The sequence below is a fragment of the Durio zibethinus genome, chromosome 6, assembly GCF_047325235.1.
Source record: "Durio zibethinus cultivar Kanyao isolate XHJ-2024 chromosome 6, ASM4732523v1, whole genome shotgun sequence".
NCBI lineage: Eukaryota > Viridiplantae > Streptophyta > Magnoliopsida > Malvales > Malvaceae > Durio > Durio zibethinus.
This window is the reverse complement of record NC_143167.1, coordinates 28609030-28635379: the sequence shown is the minus strand read 5'-3', so window position 1 is coordinate 28635379 and position 26350 is coordinate 28609030. Positions and strand designations below refer to the sequence as shown.

Sequence of the window (26350 nt, the reverse complement as noted above, 5' to 3'; positions counted from 1 at the left end):
TGTAGATGAGATCAGTGTACTATGTAAGCAGGAGAAAGAAAATAGAGACTACATCTTCTTCAATTGCAGCTACTCAAAAGAGGCATAGAAGCAGGTATTGTCACTATATAACCTAAGACGAGAAGTAGCTGGATGGGAAAATGAGTTCCAGTGGGCTGTGGCCAAGCTTAAAGGGAAGGCATTGGTTTCCATTATGCTTCAGTTGGCTTGGGAAGCATACATTTATAGGATATGAGCAAAAAGAAATAAAAGAATATACAAGTCAAAAGCATTAATAGGAGAGATGATTTTAATGTAAATAAAAAAGGTAGTCAGGTTAAGAGTAATGAGACTAAAGAGTGTTGCTTTTGATTATTTAAGTCATAAATTGAATGAGAGTTAAAGGTTAAGTAGAGATATGTTGGAAATGTAAATATTGAAATAGTTGTACATGTTTTTTGTAGCAACTTTACTACTTTTTGGATAATGGACATAATACTTATCCCAAAAAAAAAAAAATTTTGTGGCCTAAGGTGACATTTATATATGGTTGGAGTTGGAACATGATATCAGCTTAACTAAGGGTGTTTATAGTGTCCTGGACCCTGGTGATGTGGTTCTCACACCTAATCTGTTGAAAAACAAAAAAATAAATAAAATAAAAAATAATTAGGGATTTTTTTTTGGGAGGGGGGGGGGGGGTGGGACCTAAACAGATCGTCGTGTTCCTGTGTTAGAGATTTGACTCAATTACAAGGGCCATGAATTAAGGTTTTATTTTCTCATTTTCTGCGGGGTATGTTAAGTATTTGTATGTATTGGTTGGTTATTGTTATTAATTAAAATTATAATATCAATTTTCAATTACTATTCCAAATCTAACTACAGTAGAGTACCGCCAAACTAAGGAAATAAGAGATTTTGTATTATTAGCAAATTAGAGAATCAAATTAAAATATGGTAGCTACCTGGCGCTTCTCTTCTTTGTACAAGCTATTATCATGCAAAATCACCCTTTTGCTTGCATAATTAATAACTTGATTTAAAATTCTCATCTAAAGAGAAGAAAAAATTGTCGTTGATTTAGTTTTTATTTTTATTTTTTAGGTTACAATTAAAGTTTTAATTTTAAATTTGAAATCTTTAATTTTGAAATTGATTCTAATAAGCTAACAACTCATTGGTGTTGTTAATTTAATTATTAAGAAAGAAAAAACTAGAAACCTGACATAGTATCATTAAACATTTTGCAAAAGGAGGGTTAAATTTTATTTTGGCAACTTGATTAAGAAACTGAGAAGCATTTGAGTATATCATAAGTTTTTATTACATCACATTAATGAAATTTTACTGGATAATATTCTCTTATTAATTAAATAAATCAAATGATATAAGTTTATTAATGAATAAATTTTTTTAAAAAAATTAATTTTTATGTATTTATTTTAGATATTAATATTTACTTATTAATGAAATAATTATCATTTTATTAATAATGTATTAAATATAAATTTTTTAAATTATTCATATAAGATTACATGTTTTTCTTTAGGAAGCTGCGTAACATCGGGTGAATATCGTTTCCGCTTGTTTCTTAGGAGGCTGGAGTTAATCCCATAGATAGCGAATAACTTTTTAATATTTTCAAAATAATAAAAAAGAAAAGTACTGTTGCTTACTCTCCCAACCCCTTTTCTTAGAAGCGTCTTTATACATCCCTTGTCAGAAACCATCATCTACATCACAATTCTCAAGCTTAAATTTGAAGTTGAATGAATGACAACAAAAGTGCATTAAGAGTTAATTAGGAGATTAATCTTTGTTGTTTATAAATAAAAATAAAATAAGAATTCAGTCTGTAACACGTGACACAAAAGTTTATGAGATTATACCAATTGCCGTAGCTTCGATGCATATAATATGATGATTTACATGCGTTAGTATCTAGGACTTGAATTATAAAAGCATGAAATATAAAATTAAAGGTAAAAAAAGAAAAAGATGATTAAAACTAGAAGGGGCAGTCTAGTTCAATTCCCCTATTTACCAAAATTCAACTATTTGGCTGCTTGTTCAAGAACAGGGATCTTTTTCCATGTCTCATCTAATCCTTTTATTTGCAGTGGAGGCAACGAAAATGCGCTAACAGTTGAGCTTCCACTCCGAATTTCCTTCAATACCCGCAATGCTGATATAGTGCTTTTCATATATAGGCTCTCCATGAACTCGATCTCCGATAGTGCTTTGGGCATTCTGAGCTGATCTTCACTCTTAGTCTTAGAGGTAGTCGATGTTGAAGAATTGCACGCCTCATCCTCACCATCACCACCATCATCCCCATTCCTTGCTTCAGATGAAGCTAGTTTTTCATTCTTTGGGAAGAGATCGTCCAGCATCGCCTCACACTCCTTGACCAGCTTGTAAAGCAAGTCTGTAGAGTAGAAGGGCTGTCGCAAGACCCTTTGAATGAAAGGCAAGCGGATCAAAGCACCAGTTCTTTTGTCATATTTCTTCAGTATTTTCACCAATCCTGTTCAGATCATATTGTGTTAATGATTTATCCACTTGATAAAATAAGCACTCTCGGTATACAATTCTTAATTCCAAAGGTCCAGGAGTTTTCCCTCAATTTCAATTAGTAACTACTACTTTAATAAACAACCGGAGTTAAATTTTTTCTTTCCATCCATAATAGAAATGCAAATGATCTTTCCTAATAAGCACAAGTGTAATTGTTGAAACCCCTCTATGCGTGTTTATTCTTTTTTCTCATAATTTATATCAACAAATTATCTCCTCAGCTTTTTAGTTCTCAAAGGGAGGAAAAATCTCAATGGACAACGGACCAGTTTCCAAGTAGACTGGTGCAGGTCTGCACTAGCAGGATAATAGATCAATTTAGGACAAACCCATATTATCATAGGGAATAGAAAAGAAATAATTCATATGCAGCCCACAAATCATCCTAACATTTGAGAGAACTGAATTTTAGACCAGACTCATATAAATCCATAATAGTAGTACAACTTTATGATGCCTGTACCATAAGTAATCCATATAATGTCTGCGTATGCTGTGAAGCAAATGGTCCGAACACATTCAAATGGGGCCATTTAAAGGAAGGTTGAATATTTAATGTTTAATTAAAGAAAGGATGTGGATAAGTTGTCTGCCAGAATAATATTGGTGTTACCTGACTTCAAAAGAATAGATCTAACACTAACAGGATGTTCTCCGGGAATTGCAAGTTGCTATATACCTAATCTTCATTTCCCTAAACAACTCATTGGGCCGGCTAAAATTGTACTTTCAACTATGTAAAGTATTAAAACAAAGCAAATGGCAATATCTTTGATTAAACAAACAGATGAAGCAGTGAGAACAAAGCTGAAGTACCTGTGTAGTTAAGGGCGCTGTAATTCTCTAACAAAACCATCTCGCCATGGAAGTCCACTATCTCCTTTCTAATCTTTATCATTTCTTCATTAGAATCATTTGCCTTTGCCACACTATCTTGTAATTCCTGAACCCCAACCCAAAACAACTAATCAAATAAGCAAAAATTTACAAAAATGAAAGACCCATTAATGGCATTACTTCTCGAACTTAGAATCTGTAGCTAGAAATCTACATAATGAAGACTTCACTGCATCTGATAGATTTCATCTTATTCTTTTTAATAATAATTCAAACTTACTTTTATGTTTTCAATCTCAACTTTCAAGCATGTAAGTTACTTGGCAGCAACATTAACATGCAAACTAAAGCTTGTGCTTCAAGGTACAACTCTTTTCATTTTTGTACGATAGTTGTTGAATGGATTTTCTTGCAAGTTGACCCAAAAAAAGAGTTTAACGGTTTAATGGACCCGTTAAGGACAAACGAGAATTTTTCCAAAAGAAGGGCAAGAAAATCTGCTATCTTTATTTATATTAAACGACGACGTTTCTGGCTCTTTTCATTAAATTCATATCCCGTCTGTTTACCGGGAAAAAAAAAACTCCCCAACCAAAGAGATCGAAATCAAATCAGAGTTGGAATTACCTTCAATCTGATAATATATTCTTCCTCTTTCTCAACAAAAAACATGTTGAATTTCTCGAGCTCATCTTCCAAAAGCTTAATAAAATCGGTCTCCTCCCTCGACATACCGTCGCCGACAGCGACCTTATCTCCGGCATCGACAACGTTGCCAGAATTTTCATCCAGCCTAAGCCGTTTATTCGGTCTCTCACCAGACTTAGGCTCAATAAGCTTCAATTTCTTCTTAAGCCCCTTATAAGAAAGGAACTTGTCCCGCCATTCAGGCAACGTCTCCTCGATCTGGTTACTGAGGCTCTTTCCAAATTTCATGGCAAAAACTCTTATTTTTCAATCTTAAGCACGTAATTGGTTGGTAAGAAAATGAGAAAGAAAGTGCGGGTAAATGACAGAAACGATGGTAGGTCAGGGTAGGAGTGGGAGAAGGTATCGGAAGAGGGAGAAGGGGGAAAATATAATGGAAAAGAAAGAATATTCGGAGCGTATGGCTGAGAATATCCATCGGGGATTTTAATAAACAGAGTATATGTTGGGTTTTATCCCTTTCGAAAAGAGATAGATGTAATTTTTTATTTGTTTTTTATTTTATTATATTATTTCTTTTTAGGATATTTTATTTTTAGGGAATTTAATTGGACACGTGGCTATGCCATTTTAATTTTTATGGACTGTTTCTGTTAGTGTTCGTGTAGCGGCTCGATGGGAGTTTTTGTTTGGGTCGGAAGTCGGAACTGCGACTGTTGAGCGGAGTCAGCTGGATGTGATTAGCAAAGACAAGCATTTTCTTTTTTTTTTTTTTCCAATAAGATAAGATATTTTCTAGCAGTGGAATTTGGTGCATTTGGTCAAATGACCAATGTTTGACCATTCAAATTCAATTATTACTACTATTATTTGAAATAAGCAACAAATTTCTTATTTCATTTGTGTAAAATAAATTTTTTTTACAAAAAGATAAAATATTATAGATATTAAATATTAAAATTTAAATTTATTAAATATATTTTTTAAAAATAATTATATTAGTTAATTAAATTAAACTTCAAATTAAAAAATTTTATTTGAGTACTTAAAAGAACTTCCTCATATCTTCACATAAAATTGAATGACTTAAATTAAAATTTTTTGTTATTGGATCAATTTATGTATGATTAAGATACAATTTAAAATCAATTGTTAATAGTGTAGAAATCTAACTTAAATATCATAGGCAAATCTATGGGCCCAAAATATTTTGAAAATATTTACATATTTCAATGATTTTGAAGTTGTTTTATAAATAAATTAATTAGGCCCTTTCAAATCTAAATTTATTGTGTTCATATAGATTAATATTTATTCTCTATATCTATGGGATATATAGTAACAAAAATTATTTATATCCAACATTTATAACTCTTTCATTTGACTTTATTTATAATAAATGATTTTCAATTTAAAATGAATAAATTAATCATCATTACATTTCACAAATATTTAAATTTAATTAATAATATGAGTATTATGATAATTAAAACCAATTTGATAAATATCAAATTGTAATGTTTTTAACCAAAATAATTAACATAATTAGTTTAAGTCACTTTTCATTTTTTATAATTTAATGTAAAAAATTAAAAGGTTTCAATTTATCTAAATCTCTGCTCCATTATTCTAAAATTTAATTTTTATTTAAAAATATAGCTTTTATAATTTTTTTAATTTAATGCTTAAAATGTTAAATATGATAAAATAATATATTAATAATGAAAAAAATAATGATTTTATTCTATCAGGAATGTTGCTAGTTGTGTATAACTAGAAATCGCAAGATCAATTGCTTAATATATTCATTTTGTTGTACATATATCATATATTAGCGTATTTATAATTACAAATTTTGTATTTAAAATTTTTTTATTATTAATAAAGTTGATAAATTTAAAAATTAAAAATAATTTATTATTGTAAAATATTACTTCAACCACCCAAGATCTGTCACTGTTGAATGTGTGATTACATAAATCTTAAGATTTAATAGATATGAAGCATAATTTGAACTCCAGTATCATGTTAAGTAAATAAAATAAAATCTATTGATAATAAGTTAATAGACTTAACTCAAATATATAATATCATAAAATCCTAAAACTTAAAAATAATACCACTTTAACATTATAATTCTTTTTTTTTTTTTTGGTTTCTCTAATTGAGTCCATGACATTTGTAAAAATTATTTATTTTACTAACAATAACGCTATATATGCCAAATTTTGAATAATAACTCACTGTTTTAACAATTTTAACATATAATTTTATTGTATTGAGAAACTTAATTTCATATATAAAATTTAAAATATATTTAAATTAAAAAATTATCTCACACTATTAATTTTTTTTTTTTTTATTTTGGATCAACTTTAAAAAGGTTAAATTCTGATTTTATTTATATTGAGACAAAAGAAAAATAAAAACCAATAAAAAAAGATAAAGGAAAACTTAATTGGACATTTGATTCAGGATAATTCATATATTTTCTCTCGTAATCTTACTATTGGGTATTTGATTTTAATATTTGATTCAAGGTAATATGATTTTAAAGGAAAGTGATAGATTCTCAACAATACTTAAAGTCTTAAAACCATAAATTCACATCTCCCTATAGTATTCTAGGATTCCAAGAAAGAAAATTACGTTATTTTTAAATTTAACCTGAATAAAAAATTATGAAATAGCCATTACTATTTTGAAAAGCATGTTTAAAAGTGATTACAAATCAGATGTAGATTTTGTTGCTAAAATTTTTTTTATATTCAATTAATGGCATTTGGCATAAAAAAATGCCTTACATAATCCTGTTCAATTTTTTTATTATTATTTTTTTACCATAAAACACCTTAAATAATTTCTTAAATAAATTTATCAACATTATTTAAGGCATTTTTTAGTTAAAAATACCTTAAATAATTTCAAAAAAAAAAGATTATTTAAGATGTTTTCTAACAAAAAACGCCTTAAATAATCATGTTCAATTTTTTTTTAGAATTATTTAAGGTGTTTTTTTTCAAAAAAATACCTTAAATAATCTCCTAAATAAATTGAACAGCATTATTTACTATATTTTTTGGTTAAAAAATCCTTAAATAATTTTGTTCAAAATTTTTAAAGATTATTTTTAAGGCATTTTTTGCTAGAAAATGCCTTAAATAATGTTGATCGATTTATTTAAAAAATTATTTAAGCTATTTTTTGATCAAAAATACCTTAAATAATCTCAACAAAAATTGAACATAATTATTTAAGGTATTTTCCTCCAAAAATGCCTTTAATAAATCAATTAATATGGTCTAATTCTTCCCACTTTGCCCTAATTAATTCTTGCGTCAATTATTTAAGGTGTTTTCCCAGCTAAAATACCTTATTTGATAATTAAAAAGTAATTTTTTTATGTTCATAAATTAGATTATTATAACATGATCTTTTTTCAGATATACCTATAATAAATGATTAAGGTGTGTATACGAAAAAACGTCTTAATTGGTTATCAATGGAGGTGTTTCTTCTTACAACTGTCTTAATTGTCTCATATTAAAATTTTATCTTTCCTCTCGATGATCGTGTTTTGACAATATGAACGTTTTAACATCACTGTGAAGTAAAAGAGCTAATAAATATAAATATCAAATATGGCATTCGTATATATCGAACGCCTTATTCGATGTCTTCATCATGTTTCAATGACCAATACATTTTTTATTTATATTTTAAGAGATCTCAGCTCATAGCATTTACTTATCTTATTAAAAAAATTTTAGCTTTCTCATTCGTCATTTAATCTTCATCCTGTTAAAGTTTATTGTTGTTTTTTACACAAAACGATGTGTATAATTTTTTTGATATAATCCATGTTACCTTCAAATGAACTTATTTTTATTTTTTTGATATTGTTTAACTCTGGATTAAAGGCATTTTTTATATATATTATTTGTTTTGTGATTAAATTCTTTTAGCTTCTTCCAATCTTCCAATGTTTTGTTTGTGATTTATATTTTATTTGATAATGTTCGAGGGATTTCATATACCATATACCAAGATTTGCTTTTTATTATATTTTCAAGTTTAACGATATTCTTTCTTCTAAACAGTTATGGATTGTTTTTCACTAAAAAGGAAGATGCGATTGGTTACATTGCTTATGATGTAATTGAACCAAATGGAGACTTTGTTGCATTTGTTATGTTTTGTTGCTGTAACTTTATTAAATATTAACGTAAAAAAATAACGTAGACTATCTTATGGTGTAACATCTTATGATAAGCTACGTATTGGAGAGTTAAACTTAAATACAATAATCATTGAAAGTAATATACAGTGTTTAGATCATACTAGAATAGACATGAAAGCTTTCAAAAAATTATATCATTTGCTTAAAATAAAAGGGATGTTGTAGTCATCTAGACATATGTCAATAGAAGAATTAGTTATCAGCTTCCTCCACATTATTGTCATCATACAAAAAATAAGATTATGAAGCATCAAATGGTCAGATCTTGATAGATAATTAGTAGATAATTTTATTTTGTGTTGAATTCTATTTTAAGATTACATACACTGCTGTTTAAAAAACTCGAACACATACAAAAAAATTTAACAGATAATAGATAAAAATTGTTCAAGGCTTGTTTGAATGCCTTAGATGGGACATACATCAAAGTCAATGTAGAAACAGTTGACCGACCTAGATACAAGACTAGAAAAAATGAAATTGCTTCTAATGTCTTGGATGTTTGCACCTTAAATATGCAATTTATATATGTTCTACCAGGATGAAAAGGTTTTACAGCAGATGACAGAGTGTTAAGGGATGCCATTACATGCAAGAATAGGTTGAGAATCCAACAAAGTATGATTTGTATTATGTTCATGTAATGCTAATAACGACGTTACTTATTTCCATATTAGTAATGTTGTTAAGCATTCTAATAGGTAATTATTATTTGTGTAATGTCGGATATACAAATGGAGAATAATTCTTGGCACCTTATAGAGGTTAACAATACCATTTTAGTAATTAGAGGGTGGGACTCCAACCAACGACCCTAGAAAAATAATTCAATCTAAAATACTTTCAAACAAGAAATTGTATCGAGAGATAGTTTGGTATATTGAAAGCTAGATGAGAAATTTTAAGGGAGAAATCATTTTATTCAATTAAGACACAATGTAAAATCATTATGCTTGTCGCCTTCTCCATAATTTTATTAGGTCTGAGATGGTTTTTGACCCTATTGAATAGGATGTTGCCAAAAGAAATGCTTTCCAACAAAATGAATCTAAACAGTAAGATTTGATTACACATATTGAGCCATATGATTACTGAACTCAATTTAGAGATAATTTAGCTAATGATATGTTCACCCATTAGTTACAATCCTGAGGATAATAACATTATATATATGTTTTGTATTTTGTTATTTGTTTACCCAATAGTTTTTATGTTATGTACCATATGGTTAAGTACAGAATTTACTTTATATCAATGTTGAATATATAGTTTTCAATATATTAAGGCATTTTTTATTGTCCAATGAATATTTCAATTTGGAATACACACTTTTTTGTTTTATTTCCATGTGTATTCTATTATTTTATTCCTTTTATTGTTTTTTATTTACGTTATTTATTGTTTCATAATGTCTAACTATGTGATTTGGAATTGATATGTTTTCATTGCATGCCAATCCATTGCAATCTATTCAAGACAGAAGACAATTGGACAGTTTGGGCATTGGTAACATTCATAAACTCAAGATGAGGATTGGTATTTGGTTTAATGCCTACATTTTTTGGCTGAAGATCTTAGATGGAGAGCAGATAATAAGACATTTCGCATCGAATATCTAGGTTATATTGAACAAATGCTAAAACAAGTCATTCATACTTCACAACTTAAAGCCACACCCCACATCAAATCTAAGGTTAAGCTACTTAAGAGACAATATCACACAATTTGTGATATTAAAAATTTTAGTGAATTTGAGTGGAATGATTAAGAAAAATATACCACAACTGAGAACGCAATATTTGATAAGTAGGTTCGAGTAAGTTTTTTTAGATTATATTGTGACTTATCTATTTTTTTGACTTTTTTATGGCTTTTATTTGATTTATCTTTGTTTAGACTTTTGTCAGTTACACCCACATGCTAAAGGGTTACAGAATAAATCTTTCTTACTTTTTGATGATTTTAAAGTGATATTTGAATATGATAGAACGATCGATCAATAAATCGAAACAACAGCCATTGCTATTGAATCATTAAATGCCAATAAGGATGCTTACTTCTCTCATGAGTTTGATACCAATGTCAAAGGAAATGTAGAGAAAAGAGATGATAAAGACGATATTGGTTTTGCTATTCCAACCAACACTAGGACGACGTTGTCAGGTAAAAAGCATGCTAGGAGTGAGGATGGACCAATTGTTGAGTTGTTGCATCATATTGTCCATATTAATGTTTCATATGATCGGGCTATGAATATTATGGAGGGCATTTCAATTTAATTTCAGACAAAAGTCGAGAATACAAATAGAAGAAAGGTATTTTTCAATGAAATTATGCAACTCAATGAATTCACGCTTGATTTGTGATAGCAAAGTCTTTTTTGCTTACAGTCTTGATTCATGAAAGATTGTCCCTACTGGATGTCGGTAATTGACTGTTTTTTAGGTATGTTAGGCTGCATTGCTACCAATATCGCCTCTAAAACTACAAGTCATTATTGTTGATCATTCAGACATTACTCTTACTCATCAAGTCTTTGTTGTTGTTGCTGAATAATTGCTTTATATTTTACATTCTTCATTAGAGGGGGTTTGGGTTTATTACTGATGGCAACACAAATCTACCAACCCCACAAACTCGACCATGTCTTTCTTTTGATCTTAATGCTAAAGATAAAAGATCTTTTTCATAACCAGTTGATAGCTCACCAGATTCAAATTTAGTAGCAAAATTATCTTGAAAAATAATAATAAGATGGTGCATAACAACAAAGCTATACAAGTATATAGTCATGAATACAAGCATAAAGCCAATCATACGTGATAAATTGATCCATTATACATACAATCTTTTTAGTCATTTTTCAGTTGCTTCATCAATGAATGATCCATCATTTCGTATATGTCCTTGTTTCCACACATCCATCTAGTAACTTCGGTGCCAAAGCTAGATGGTTCCTAATAAATTAACATTACAAAAGATTCAAAATCTAATAAATGAATATTCATAAATATTCATATACAAGTATAAAATATGTATGTGAATACTTACAAGATCATGTTTGATATTTGCATAACCCTTTCTCGATGTTCGAAGGTGATATACTTGTTTGATCTGAATGTTTTTTGTTATTCTTTGATTTTTTGAAAAAAAAAAAAGGTATGTCATATATTAAGATATCGAATATATTACATAAGATATTATAAATAATTAACACAATGGGTATGCATATCGAAAATTTTTCTAATAGTCGATATCGAACAAAATGCAACCAATCTTGATAACTGATAACATCTACATATGACGATATAGGATCAGCAATAAATCACTATTATCAATGAACGGTAAAATATATTAGGTTGTCAATCTACTTTTAAAGTCTCTAAATATTTTCTCAGTCAATTGCAACATAAGCTTTTTATATTCATTTAGGATGTCAAATCATTTCTAATAAATTTAAAACAATAGTATGAACATATTGCATTTCATAAATATTCATATACAAGTATAAATTAACATTACAAAAGATTCAAAATCTAATAAATAAATATTCATAAATATTCATATACAAGTATAAAACAAGTATGTGAATACTTACAAGATCATGTTTGACATTTGCATAACATTTTCTCGATTTTTGAAGGTGATATACTTGTTTGATCTGAATGTTTTTTGTTATTCTTTGATTTTTTGAAAAAAAAAAGGTATGTCATATATTAAGATATCGATTATATTACATAAGATATTATAAATAATTAACACAATGGGTATGCATATCGAAAATTTTTCTAATAGTCGATATCGAATAAAATGCAACCAATCTTGATAACTGATAACATCTGCATATGACGATATAGGATCAGCAATAAATCACTATTATCAATGAACGGTAAAATATATTATGTTGTCAATCTACTTTTAAAGTCTCTAAATATTTTCTCAGTCAATTGCAACATAAGCTTTTTATATTCATTTAGGATGTCAAATCATTTCTAATAAATTTAAAACAATAGTATGAACATATTGCATTTCAATTAAATTATCATTTAACAAATTTAAGGTGATTGTTGAATAAACATACCATAACTGACTTTCATATATATGGTCATTTTGATCATCAGGAACTTGTCACCAATTATGGTACGTAATATAAATGCTACTATGTACAATTGCTCCAATGTGACTAGCTAACTTGGCAACTCCATCGGACACAGCTACCCACTTTGATTGAAATCAACGTAAATTTTCATGTCAATCGTTTTAATTTATTTATCACGTCCCCTTACTTTTTTTTTTTGGTACGGGTGTGTCTTATTCATGTTCAGTAGCATGAGACATGTTCTTCAGATTTCATAATACCTACATTTTGATCATAATTATACAAAATACACCAAAATATTTCTCATAATTTCATACAGTAAAAAACAACCAATATCTAGTATAATTAATAGACTAATATACATAAAACATCATAAAACCAATAATATTTTATAGGTAACAAGCCATGTTGTGATTTTCACCTTAAGTAAGAATTTCATACAAAACAAATGATAAGTATAAAAATACCCACAAGTTCCACAAAACCATTCAGCAAACTATAATACTTAAACCAAACAACAACAAAAACACCATGCATGCAATGAAGGGATAATTAAGGTGACATTAGAATACGAATAAAAACAAATATATATATAGTAAGGAAAGAAAAAAATACTTATATAAAAAAATATAAATAATAAAAAATAGATAAAATGCGAACATACCAATAAAAAGCAAGGTGTAATGGCATTGAGTTGTTACGGTCGACAGGGATGATAGAGATGAAGAAACCAATAGGCAAACTAAATGGGTTGATGGTTTAGGGGTTGGTTGCAATGCAGCTTTTTATCATTCACTGTATTAGTAGTTTGGTTTTTCAAAGTTCAAAAACAGGGAATGAATCTTTCAAAATGATCATTTAGAAAAATGCCTTAACTAATCTCTTATACTATTAAAAAAGATTATTTAAGGTATTTTTTAGTCAAAAACACCTTAAATAATCTTCTTAAAAAAATTAAAAGAGATTATTTAAGATATTTTCTGGATAAAAATGTCAAAAATGCCTTAAATAATCCCCTTAAAAAAATTAAAGGATATTATTTAAGGCATTTTCTATATAAAAATGCCTTAAATAATACTAGTCAAATTTTTATACAGGATTATTTAAGGGATTTTTTGCCAAAAAAATATCTTAAATAATACCCTAAAAATTTGAATAGGATTATTTAAGATATTTTTTAGCCAAAAATGCTTTAAATAATCATGTAAAAAAATTTTAAATGATTATTTAAGACATTTTTGAGTAAAAAATGTCTTAAATAATCCCCGTAAAAAACTAGATGAGGATTATTTAAGACATCTTTTACCTAAAAATCCCTTAAATAATTCACTAAAAATATTAAAGAGAATTATTTAAGGTGTTTTTTTGTTATAAAACGCTTTAAATAATCTCATTCACTTTTTTTAAGGTGCCTTAAATAATCCTTTTAAAAATTTTGTACAGAGATTATTTATGGTGTTTTTGATCAGAAAATGCCTTGAATAATCTCATTCAATTTTTTTAGGGGATTATTTAAGGAGTTTTCTTACAAAAAATACCTTAAATAATCATTTACAAAAAATTTATATGGGAATTATTTAAGGTGTTTTTTTATCAAAAAATACCTTAAATAATCTCATTTAATTTTTTTAAGGGATTATTTAAGCTATTTTCTATCAAAAAACGCCTTAAATAATCTTTTAAAAAAAATTGTCGATGGATTATTTAAGTAATTTTTGTCAGAAAATATCTTAAATAATCTCATTTAATTTTTTTTTAGGATTGTTTAAAGTTTTTTTTTTGTCAGAAAACGTATTGAATAATCACATTTAATTTTTTAATGGGATTAAAATTAAATGAGATTGTTCAATACTTTTTTTTTACTAAAAAAACCTTAAATATCCTCTAAAAATATTGAAAAAGATTATTTAATGTGGTTTTGACTAGAGAATACCTTAAATAATCTTTTAAAAAAAATTGTCGATGGATTATTTAAGTAATTTTTGTCAGAAAATATCTTAAATAATCTCATTTAATTTTTTTTTAGGATTGTTTAAAGTTTTTTTTTGTCAGAAAACGTATTGAATAATCACATTCAATTTTTTAATGGGATTAAAATTAAATGAGATTGTTCAATACTTTTTTTTTACTAAAAAAACCTTAAATATCCTCTAAAAATATTGAAAAAGATTATTTAATGTGGTTTTGACTAGAGAATGCCTTAAATAATCTTTTAAAAAAATTGAAGAGGTTTATTTAAAGTATTTTTGGTCCAAAAATATTTTAAATAATTCAATTGTATTTTATAATCTAATTATATCAATTTCTCTTACTTAAAAAAAAATTGAAACACCTCAATTGTTTATATTTTATGAATAAAAATATCAGTCAAATAAAATATTTATATTTTTTTACTGCAAAAGGCATAGTTTGTCATTTGGTTATTAAAATTTTTAATAAAATTTAATGAAAACTTATTATCATATATATCAAAAAAATTATGATAATTATTTAAAAATTATTATATGTAAATTTTTTTGATCAAATAAATGAATTTAGAGATAAAGTATCTTAAAAATTAAAAACAAAACTTTAGATATTATAATTTTGTAAAGATTATTTTTTTAAATCTATTATTTTATGAACTAAACGTCCCTAATCGTTAATAGTAAAATTCTTCATTTGAAAATTGTTTGATCATAAAAGTAAAGGGTTATTTTTTTATTAATTTATTTTGATTGGTCACCTTCTTTTGTCACTCTCACCCCAAAAGAGTACACGTAGGAAACAGAGCCAAGAAATTAACACAAAAAGGCAATGTTGGAAATAACCTGGCTAGGCGAAACTTCAAAAGCACAGCCACGAAGCCGAGCCGAAGTGGGGACCTTTGCATATAAAATTATAAATGACGCTTGGTATAATTCCAAAGCATTTGGAATATCCATCTCTCTTTCAACTGCCACAAAACTTTATTACTTGTACAATTTAACAATAAATAGGAGTAGTTCTGAATAAATAATAAGGCAAAATATCCTTTAATAAGTCTGAACTTAAAACTATAGCCTCTCTTTTTCTCCAAATGGCACCGAAGTAGGACAAGTCAAATAAACCGGTATTGTTTTTAAGGTTGAATGTGGAATTTCATTTCCACGATACGGTGTTTCTCTTTTTTTTTTTTTTTTTTTAATAATTTTTTTAAGAAAATATTCGGATCTAGATCTTGGATATTCTTGTTTTAAACCTAGAATCTCAACTTTATAATCAATAAAATTAATATCACGAATAATTTAAAAATTATAATAAAATATTTAATATAATATTTAAATTTTAAAATTTTTTAATGTAATATTTAAATTATAAATATATTAATTAATATAATATTTAAAAATTATTTATTCATCTCATATTATCATTTAAAATTAAATATATTAGAGATGAGTATTATTTTATTTAATAGATTCATAATTTATATATAATATTAAAATTTTTTAAAATTCATACACTTTATTAAATATTTTTTAATAATTTAAAAATTATTTATAATATTAACCCTAATTAATATATCATGTTGACATCTCCCCTTCTTCCTCATCTTCTAAAAAAAAATTTAAAAATTGAAGAAGGTTTTTCTCTTTGTCCCTCTTTAATTCTTTTACTATTATTATATAAGTTCGTTTTTCTATATTAATAGTATAATTTTTTTATTCAACAAATGAAATTAAGCAATTGTTATTTTTTAATATACTTTAAAAAGTATATGTCACTATATTAATTTTATTTGTAAAATTTAAAAATTTTATTGATAATAAAGAAAATAATTTCCTTTATTATATACCTTAATTACTTGATTTTTAGTTAAAATCAACTTTTCTTACCATCTTTATATGTGACTTTTTTCTTTTTTATGAAATTTTTTGTTGGATTAATAATAAGTTTTGAGAAATTATTTGTCAAAATTTAGTGGTTGTTACAAAACTATGCATGGTTTTGCTTTTTTTTTTTTTTTTTTTTTAAGTTTTCAAAGTTAGTTTAAGTTGCTTTAAGAAAATTGTTTATTCATTTGGTTTGTTTATGGATTAAGAGAAAATGTTATAAATTCAATTATATAGATATTCTAATTTTGATTCTAATGGGTTCACTGAAGATAGTCAAAGACAATATCATAGATATATGTGTGCAATAATAATAATAATAATAATAATAATAATAATAACGATTAATTTTTAATATTGAATATGTTTGAATCTGTATATTCGATCAATTTAAGAACGAGTCACTTTCAATATAATATATATTTTCTTAAAAGATAAAATAAAGGTAAATAAATTATAAATAAATAAAATTTTATGAATATAAAGTTGTAGATCACCGAGGATTATATTATGAATAATTCATAAATAATAACGGAATATTTAAAGTAATATCTAAATTTTATAAATTTTTATTATGATATTTAAATTATGAATCTATTAATTATTATGATATTCACTCTTAATATAATTAATTTCAAATGATAATATAATATGTATAAATAATTTTTTAAATATCATATTAATTATTAGATTTATAATTTAAATATCATATTAAAAAAATTTTAAATCTAATATCACTTTATATTTCATTGTAATTTAAAGGTCAATATTTTTTTTAATAAAAAAAAGGCTAATTTGAGGATTTTCTAAGTTAACTATTCCCTTGGAGCGAAAGACATAAAACTTAATTATTGATTATGTGAATTTTAAAGTTTGTTTTAGTGATGATTGCTTTGGGATTACAATTTTAATTACATGGTACGTACAAAGAACATAATCCCTATTATCCTAGAGAAATTTTTTTTTCTTTTTTTTTTTTTTTGGTTACACGAAAAAGCTTATTTCTTGAATATACACCAATGTATGGAAATCTACATCTTAATTATGTGGTAAAAAGATCTTTTATTTATTTTTGAAAAGTGATAGTTCACAAGGCAATAGCTTAAACAATAAAATTTTGAAGATTTCAATTACAATACCACAAAGAATTTATGAAAGAAAAAGTGATATTAATTTATAGAATAATAAAAATGCAACTAGTATTTTCATTATTTTTAATTAAAATAAATTTTTAATGCCAGATCAAGTTTGAATTTTTTGTACACACACATGTGTAATTTTGTAAAATAATTAAATTTTTTTTGAATTTTTAAATAATGATCTTACATTATAATAGCAACAATTTCCAAATTATTATATTTTAATTTTTTATTTATCAATAAACATTGGTTGGGTTGGTAAGAATCATTTATTTCGTTTATAAAATTAAATTCAATTTTATTATAACAATTTATTTTTTAAAATAATTTATAAATTTAATAATTTTTTTATTAAATTTATTATATTTTTTTGCTCTAAAATAATATAATCTCTTCTTACCTAATTTATACGTATAAAACTTCTTTCTATTAGCCAAATGGAATATCCTCAAATTGACAGAGAAAGGACCAATAAAAAAAAAAAAACATATCTAAGGAGTGTTTTAATTTTATCTATTATTGGTGGTGAGAGGAAGATCTTATCCAAACGATGTTTAAATTTTAAAGACGGTCCGACATTAATATGATAAGACATGTGATGAAGAAAATGATGGAAGAAAAACCAGCATATTCTATTATAGATCCTTTGTGCTTAACATCTCCCTTCTCCCTAGTCTTAATCCACCTCTTCACAATTTTCAAAGGTCATTTGGGATTGTTTCTTATTTTTTGTTTTTGTTATCAAAAGTTTTATCATTTTTATAGAGTAATATTGTTTTATGTTCTCATTGAAAGGAATATTAATTCAGATAATTTGGGTGTGACATATATTTTCAGATGAATTAAATAAATAAAAAAAATTAAAATTAGTTTAAAAGTAAATTAAAAATTCAAAAGAAAATACTATTATGTATTAAAAACAAATACATAAATTAGTTTTTGATAATATTGTTAAAGATATTTTTAAATTTTGTTCTTACCTTAATTTCTTTGAACATATTAGTTTTACTTTGTCTCAATATCTTAATAATAAAATAATATGATTCAAATTCAAGTCTTTGAAATGAAACACATTTATTATCAATAAAATCAAAATTTGAGATATTAATGATAATTAAAAATTATAATTTTAATCTCTCAATAATAATTTTTTTTCTCTTTTGATTCACGAATATGGACTTATTTGGTTGATGTATTTTTCAATCCAATTCAAAATTTATTATTATTATTTTCTTAAATTATTTGGGTGTTAATAATTTTTACGGAAATTATAAAAAATTGTGATTTTAATATATTTAATATTAATTTTTAATTTTTAATAAAATAAAATTTTCATAATTTTGAATGTTAAAAGTAAAAAAAATAAAAAAATAAGAGTTTTAAATGTTTAAAAAATTATAACATAATTTTGAAATTAAAAAAAATGAAAAAAAAAAAAAAAAACGGAGGGAGTATGAATTAAGGATAATAAGTAGCGACAAATTCTTAATATTTTTCCCTAAATAAAGCATGGGCTTAATTTAATGCTTTTGTAACGTGCCGTGTGGGTGTAATGCCAAGCGTATACCTTAAAAAATATTAAAGTAATACATGTTGCTTCGAGTGTCCGTTTCCATTCTCTGTTTTAATGACATGCGAATCTAGGTGACCTGATTCACACAAAACAAATATATAATTAATCAACGTTGAATTTGAGAAAGCAAAAGGCATATCCTTTAGCCTTCAGCTACACATAATTTGTAATATATAGAACATGACATTTCAATTTAGGATTTTGATTTTGATGGACTTTGGAAGTTCAAAAGATGTCTTTGATTTGCAAATGCAAAAGCATAGAAAGTGAGTCTCCCAAATATTATTTATTATGGGGTTACATTAGTTAAATTTTCATATAAAAAAATCATAATTTAATTTGAGAAAAAAAATTATAAATTATAAATATTAAATATTAAATTTATTAGATATAATTTTTTAATTAGTAATTGCATTTTAAATTAAATTCATGTTCATAATAGTTAATTTTTAACTAGAATATTTGGAATAAAAAATTTATGTTATTTAATTCTCCAAATTAAAAATTCCGGTAAAACTTAAAATATGGAAAGAAGAGTAACTGAAAATTGGATTCGACTCAATGATAAATGTACGCATTTTTTATAAAGTCAGCTGAGGGGCTGGCTTGGAGAAACAAGTGGTGGGGGCAATCAATTAAAGCTGACAGAGTGAGTATGACGGGTGGTTCAACGTAGCTAGAGCCCATCGCATTATGTTCTTTTAAGTCCAGTCAATTGAAATAAATGAGTAGAAGAGAACAAAGAGGGATCATAATCCATGAGCTTGCCTAGCCCATTGTGGAGGCCATAATCACTTTTGCTAACTTTATTACTGTTTTTTTTTTCTTCCTTGATTTTTCATAATAACCCCTTGAGTAAATATAAAATTTACATTAAAGAAATAAATTTTCATACTACATTGGATTTTGGAATAAGCAAAACTTCATATTTTGATACACATTTTATAAGTTCTGGATGTAAAACACTCAAATTGGATTTCTCACAATTTTTTATTAGTAGATGATTTATAAATTAAAAAGGTTTTTATGAAAAAAAATCCATTGGGAACTTGCTTCGAGGATGAGAAAATCTCTTTTACTCCTAAATTTTTTGGAATAAAAAAAATTTAATTTAAGATTTTTTTGACCAATATGATTAAGTAGAGAAAATGAATTGGTGTACTAAAAAGATTATAACATTCCTTACACGTTATGAAATAAAAATTTAATAAAAAATATTTATTTATATAATATATATATTTTTTAATGAAAATGAAGATTTTTGAGGGATTATTTCTCCAGAGCTTTTCCATAAAAGAGAGGGTGTCCTAGCTCCTCTCTTTTCCTCTCGATCCAAACAAATTAAGCATAAGAAACTCAAGTAATTTAAATTAGATATCATGATGATTAATTGGACACTTAACCCAAAATTTTTAGCTTTATTTTATAGTTTTGTACTAACAATAATTATAATTGATAAGTATTAATTGTAAGACTGTTTAGAAACCTGACATCAATTCTATAACACCGTATACTACCATTTTACTTTATCTTTTTTTTAATAAGATTAAAGATATTTTATATTTAATTTTAATTTTAAAAATAATTTTTAATATCTACATTCTCATATAATTTCATACGTTAAAAAATTTATTTTATTTCGATGTTAAAAAATGAATCAAAGTTAAAATTTTTTTTTCTTGTGAGCTCTTTCTTTATTTTATTATTATTAGTATTATTTGCATTTTCTCATTTATATATGTGGGGTAAACTCAACAGTTTATTTATAGCTAGAGCAATAATGCACGGAAAATCTTGCTAGATACCGAATTTTACAGTCATTATTATTATTATTATCATTTTGATTTTTTACCATATATACTAAATTTTAATTTTAAAACCTAAAAGATTTGGGGGGAAGCACTCTTGGTAACCGTCTCTTTTGTTTTGAATTGGACTTGTATTTGTTAAATTTGAGTTGAGATCAGCTCGGGGACCTTTCTTTTTTTCTTTTTTTTTTTTCTAACTTTTAATGTCAAATCAAAGCATAAAGATTTGGGTGATAGGTGTGGCCTTCTGGGACCATTGAATTTTAAAAAAAGAAGAAAAAGGCCCCGAAGACAGCTTACTCTAACCAACGAAACAAGACAACATTCAAGACCAACCAACTACCTTGCCTCATGACCTTTACCTCAATTTTTTCTCACGTATACTACAAAAGCTAAGGCTAGCTTTTCTTGCAAACCAGACACCATCGTTGGCCTCATTTTCTTCCTCCCGCTTTTGATTAGTCAATATTAATTATGCAGCTTAGATTGCTTTACTAGTAATAAATTGTTGAGATTAATTGAGAGCTAATATATTTAAAAAAACTCTTTTTGGGGGAAAATGAATGTATTTTTCTAGCTCATGGTAGGAACCACCAAACTCGTCTGTGTTTTAAGAAACCTTAAACAGTGCCAGTGAAATGAAGTGATGAAGAATCTATGGTTGCATGCAATTGTCATGCAAGCTTTCATGATGTGATATACCATTACTAATCTTGATGTGAAGCTTTTTCTTCCCATCAAGAAAGAAAGATATACACTATATATATATATTTATATATATATTTATATATGAAGAGAGTAGTCCTAATTTGATTGTTAGAGGCATTTGGTAATGATGTGTGGAAATTATTATATATAACAGCCATGCATCAAACCTTTTGCTTTCTTATAATCATAATATTCATTAGTCCGACGGAAACTCCCCCCCTACAGATGTTAATCAAATATTCTTGGATCTTGACATGGTTAGGTTTATACATCAATCACATCTTTTTCTTTCAAAAAACAATAGTTTGATATGTGTGGTCTAGAAAGTGAGGAAAAGGACTAATAGTCATGTACAAGCTAAAGATTTTCCAATTTTATTTTTTGGATAATTAAAAATTTTTCATTTTTCTTATAGATGATCAGATATTAAATTTTCATCACTAAAATTTATAAAAAATTAATATTCTATCAACCGATTACCCAATTATTTACAGTGTTGGCTTTTTTTTTTTTTTTTTTTTTTCATGTACTACTTTCGGCCTACTAAACTTTCACGAAAGCAACTTCTACAATATCTATACGTACATGTTTCTAGTCAATAGGCTTAGGTAAAATAACTTCACCGCTGTTAACTAGGTTGTCATATGCATGTATTGAGGTTTGACTTAAATATTTTAATTCGAAAATTAATAAAATTATAAAAATTGAGGGTTTATTTTATATTTTATTGAAAATTTAGTAAAGTTTAAGAGATTTTATTTTTATAAATAAGGTGTTTTGATTTTAGTTTATTAATTTTAAGTAGTTAAATATGAAAAAAATTATTAAGTGAGTAGGTTATTAAAAGGATATAATTTGATTTTGAGTAAAAAATTTTTAATAATCTATTTTATTCTAAAAGTTTTAAAATTATAAAAATTTATTTATTAATAAATTAGATTTGAAGTAAATTACTTTAAGTTAGATTGAACAAATATATTTTTATATTTTTATTTTTGTTTTGAACTTGTTCTATTATTTATGTGTAAAGTGTTGTATTTGTATGTTTGTTCCTAACAGTAAGTAATACTAAAGTGTTGTATTTGTATGTTTGTTCCTAACAGTAAGTAATACTAAGAGTTTTTTAAAAACTCACTTTGATTGATTTTTTTAATTATTATTATTTTTTACAAGAATAAATAAAAATAATACTAAATGAATTGAAACAAAAAGCAAATATCAGAAAAATAATAATAAAAGTAAATATACCATTTCCTTGATTCATCTTCCTCAGGCAGATGCAATGATGAATCTGACTAAGTTGTTGCTTAAAAAGAAGAAATTGAAACATCCAAAATTTATATAACTACAAGGCAAAATTCAGATGAGAAATTGCAATCAAATGATTCAATTATTTATCTTTCTCACAAATAACATTTGCTTGTAAACAAACACGCCTTTTATATATCTGTGTAACTATATATAACTATGATATATCACAGACTTCAAATTCTTAAACATGGTATCCTTCCCCCTTTCTGCGCACAGGTACATATATTCGCCAATGAATGACATGATATATTCAATCCTATACAACACATTGACATTTCAAATCAAACCAAACCAAATACACGGCACAAGAAAATTAATTAGAGACTACAGGAACATGTTACCCTCCCCTTCAGCCGCAGCAAATGAAGAACAGTTCCTGTGAAGCAGCTCCTCTATCATTTGTAATGCAATTCTCTCCTCTTCATCCATTTCCCCTCTCATTTCAGGTTCTGCTAACCCTGGGGTCTTGGAAGGCAATGTATTTGCAGAAACTTCAGTATTTTCTTTTCCAAACTGGACAGTCATCACCCAATTGGAATCTGAGCTCTGGCCTGCCCGCTTTTGCCACACCCCTATATGAGAATTCTCAGTGTCCAGCCTCAGGCAAGTCATGGAAGGAGAAGGTGCCTTGCTACATTTTCTAAGCTTGGCATGAAGGACTTCAGATAGCTCATTTGGTGGTGATGAATGGGGATTTTCAGTGCCTTTCGGGTCTCCACTTGGTGTTTGTGATATTGGGAAGTTGGTTTTTGCATTCCTGCCACTCATTAAGATGGCTGCTTGATCATAAGCTCGGGCTGCCTCTTCAGCTGTTTCAAATGTACCGAGCCAAACTCTTCTCTTTCTGCAACAAAATACAGCAAAATTAAAGGGGAAATAAAAGAAGAGAATTTTGAACATTGGATTATACTATGTTTTTGCAGTGCTGTTTTATTCTTGCGAATAATCTATCCCCCAACCAATGAAGTAAAAAACAAAATTGAGAAAAGCTTGTACTTACAGTAAAGGGTGGCGAATTTCAGATACCCATGAGCCCCAGTGTCGCTGCCTGACACCTCTAAACTTCTTTGATTGAACCATAATTTGGAAACAGATGGAGGGTTCAATTTTTATTCCCCTTTTGGGTGGCTCAAACAGATGGAGGCTTGAAACTGAAACAGGTACGGAGAAAGCAGGCTCAGAGAAGAAGATCCATCATGTATAGAGATGAATGAAGTACATGCTATCATATATGGAGAAGAATGGAGATATTGAGTGGAAGGTTTAACTGAAAAGATGCATTGTCGGCGAACTAAAAGGCTTGTATTAGGAAACTCCGCAATTAACATTGTCACCTACACCTTCCGTCCTTAAAACCATGGTAACCTACCAAATAAATGACTGGACAATTACCTTGCATACTACTCTGTCGTCAGCTGCTTCCCATGCAATATAATTCCATGTGATTGAAATAATGTAAAAGTGACATTGATGGGACAAAATTTTTCATCAAACCTATGATTACTTTTTTTAAGACTATTACAAATATTAATGCAGAATCAAGTGTAAAGAGAGGTTATTATCCTAGCAAATCAATGATTTGGACAACGATTTATGGCATGTTTTCAGCTAATCTTGTTTGCCTTTTTTGGGAAGTTTTATGAACTTCACATGGAGGAGTCCTATTCGTGTAGGCCAGGGATTATAAAAGGAATCAATGAACTAATTAGAAGATGTTGTTAGACCACTGGATAAGGCTGGGGAAATGGGTTACCATGTTCAGCATCAACTGCTAGGAAGAATACAGACTGATCAACTTGTTCCTATAAGGATTCTGAGTACAAAGCCCAAAAATGCAATCTCTTGGAAATGTATGTAATGACTTGGTATCTCTTTTAAGATCAGAAACTGACTACTCACCAAGCAAGAGAAAAATAATTATCGTTGCACACGAGTGCACGCACCATGGGACATAATTTCAGACTTTATGACTCTCAACAAATTGGCAAGTCTTTATATAGATTTTGAACTCACTGTTATATCCGTTCACCTTAAATTCTTTTTTTTTTTCCATCAGTTGAACCAATCAGCAAGGAATTTGGTCAGTCAAAGAACTTTTTCCCCCTACTTACCTACGGATTTTAATTGTATGCTTAATGCTATAATTCACAGTTTTTTCATATAAGACTATATAACCTAAGAAAACTAAATTTTCGGTTCAAGGAGCTATCGATAACTTAGAGAGACTTAACTGGAAAAACACTTAGATCTGCAACAGTTAATCACATGCTAGATGCCTCTCCTAGTGATTTTTAGACAGCTTGTAAACTTTTTCCTTTTCCATTAGAAGAAGAATGAAACTTATACATGGAAAGGCTAGATTGTCAAAAGTAACCATAAAGAAGTCTAATTAATGTGGTGAGGTTTTGATATTATTTGACTCAAAGTTTCGCAATGAATGCATGTCGTGGCTGAATAAGAATCACTAACACCCAAGTCAAAGCACAGAGAAAGAATTAACTCGGTGATTATCAATATTAATTTTGCCTGATTTGCCATCGTGAGACCAGTAATGTTCTAGAATACGTCCATAACTTGAGACAAGTTGATTTCATCTGCTTGTTCGAGAAGTTACATTTTTGTGGTGCAGTTTTTGGATTAGTAGCAAGTAAACATGAAGGCAAGTAGGATGCAGTTTTTTCGATGGTTTTTACTTAACCTTCTTATTTGCTTAATTTTGCCTAATTAAGCCAGGGCTAAAAGAGAAATTTCAAAACCCTCCTCATTTCGGAGTGGTGATGCTGAGTGCTGACGTATGAAATTTCAAATTTTTACATATATACAAATAGTTGAAAAGCTGCCCGATCAAAATTAATGAAACAGTACAGTTTAACCAAATAGATAAAGGTGGTGCAAGGTAGACAGAAGAACACAAAATAAATGAGGAGCTGAATCAAGATTTGATCTTTCCTTGCTGTTAGAGAAACGCCCCGCCGCTACCTCGCTCACCGTCAGCTTATTATTTCCTTTATCAGTACTCCAATGCTCACGACAGGACGATGAGAAGATAAATATATTTGTACTACCTTGCCTTGGTAATTGTCTAACAACGAAACTGGACTTCTTGCTCCTAATTACAGTATTGATGATGAGGAAACAATTGGACCCCTTTACAGCTAGATGGTTAAATGTCAAAGAATACAGCACATAAGCTTCAGCCCCATAGGCCAAGGAACGGAATTAAAGACCTCCCAAATAAATTATAACTTTCATATCCCATGTGTAACCTGTGGTCCTTTTTTTTCCCTGGTTGGTGCCTTGTGGTTTACCAACCATTTTTCTCATCGAGTCATTGGCCCGATCCAGCTAGCATTTCCTATGGTATGGCTGGTGAGTAGTGAGATTCATGTGATTTAACTTTGTGGTTACTTGTTCTTTAAACTACAGGAGTTTAGTGAGTTTTTGAGATGCACCGGTGCAGTTACATTCATGAGATTTTGCAACTGTCTTGGGGTAGGAAAGGGAGAAGAGGAGTGAAATTAAATCTCTTGTTCCATAAATAAGTCATTTAAGACTGGAATGGAATATTGTCTTCAAA

General features: G+C 27.4%; 2 protein-coding genes across 3 annotated transcripts; both read right to left on the bottom strand.

Moving 5' to 3' along the window:
• Positions 1-1845: 1845 nt before the first annotated feature.
• LOC111285430 (SPX domain-containing protein 1-like) lies at positions 1846-4438 on the bottom strand. Its single transcript, XM_022874882.2, has 3 exons — positions 4024-4438; positions 3376-3502; positions 1846-2509 (listed from the first exon to the last, which is right to left on the bottom strand). Exons 1-3 carry the CDS (start codon positions 4330-4332, stop codon positions 2037-2039), a joined length of 909 nt encoding a protein of 302 aa, XP_022730617.2. The 5' UTR covers positions 4333-4438; the 3' UTR covers positions 1846-2036.
• An 18380-nt stretch (positions 4439-22818) lies between these two features.
• Positions 22819-24707, bottom strand: LOC111285683 (ethylene-responsive transcription factor WIN1-like). 2 transcript variants are annotated; one of them, XM_089763363.1, is made up of 3 exons: positions 24673-24707; positions 23774-23924; positions 22819-23617 (listed from the first exon to the last, which is right to left on the bottom strand). In XM_089763363.1, exons 2-3 carry the CDS (start codon positions 23851-23853, stop codon positions 23098-23100), a joined length of 600 nt encoding a protein of 199 aa, XP_089619489.1. In that variant the 5' UTR covers positions 23854-23924; positions 24673-24707; the 3' UTR covers positions 22819-23097. The 2 variants fall into 2 exon arrangements, with proteins under 2 accessions (XP_089619489.1, XP_089619488.1); XM_089763362.1 differs by lacking the exon at positions 24673-24707 and adding an exon at positions 24042-24456.
• Between the last annotated feature and the right edge of the window lie 1643 nt (positions 24708-26350).

Bases quoted from the DNA above. Each gene is read 5' to 3' on its own strand.
- LOC111285430 (XM_022874882.2), bottom strand. From the start codon at position 4,332: ATGAAATTTGGAAAGAGCCTCAGTAACCAGATCGAGGAGACGTTGCCT. The intron at 3,503-4,023 runs GTAATTCCAACT...GTTGGGGTTCAG, and splicing joins AATATATTATCAGATTGAAG to GAATTACAAGATAGTGTGGC. The intron at 2,510-3,375 runs GTACTTCAGCTT...TGATCTGAACAG, and splicing joins CAGCGCCCTTAACTACACAG to GATTGGTGAAAATACTGAAG.
- LOC111285683 (XM_089763362.1), bottom strand. The intron at 23,618-23,773 runs GTAAGTACAAGC...ATTTTGTTGCAG, and splicing joins GAAATTCGCCACCCTTTACT to AAAGAGAAGAGTTTGGCTCG.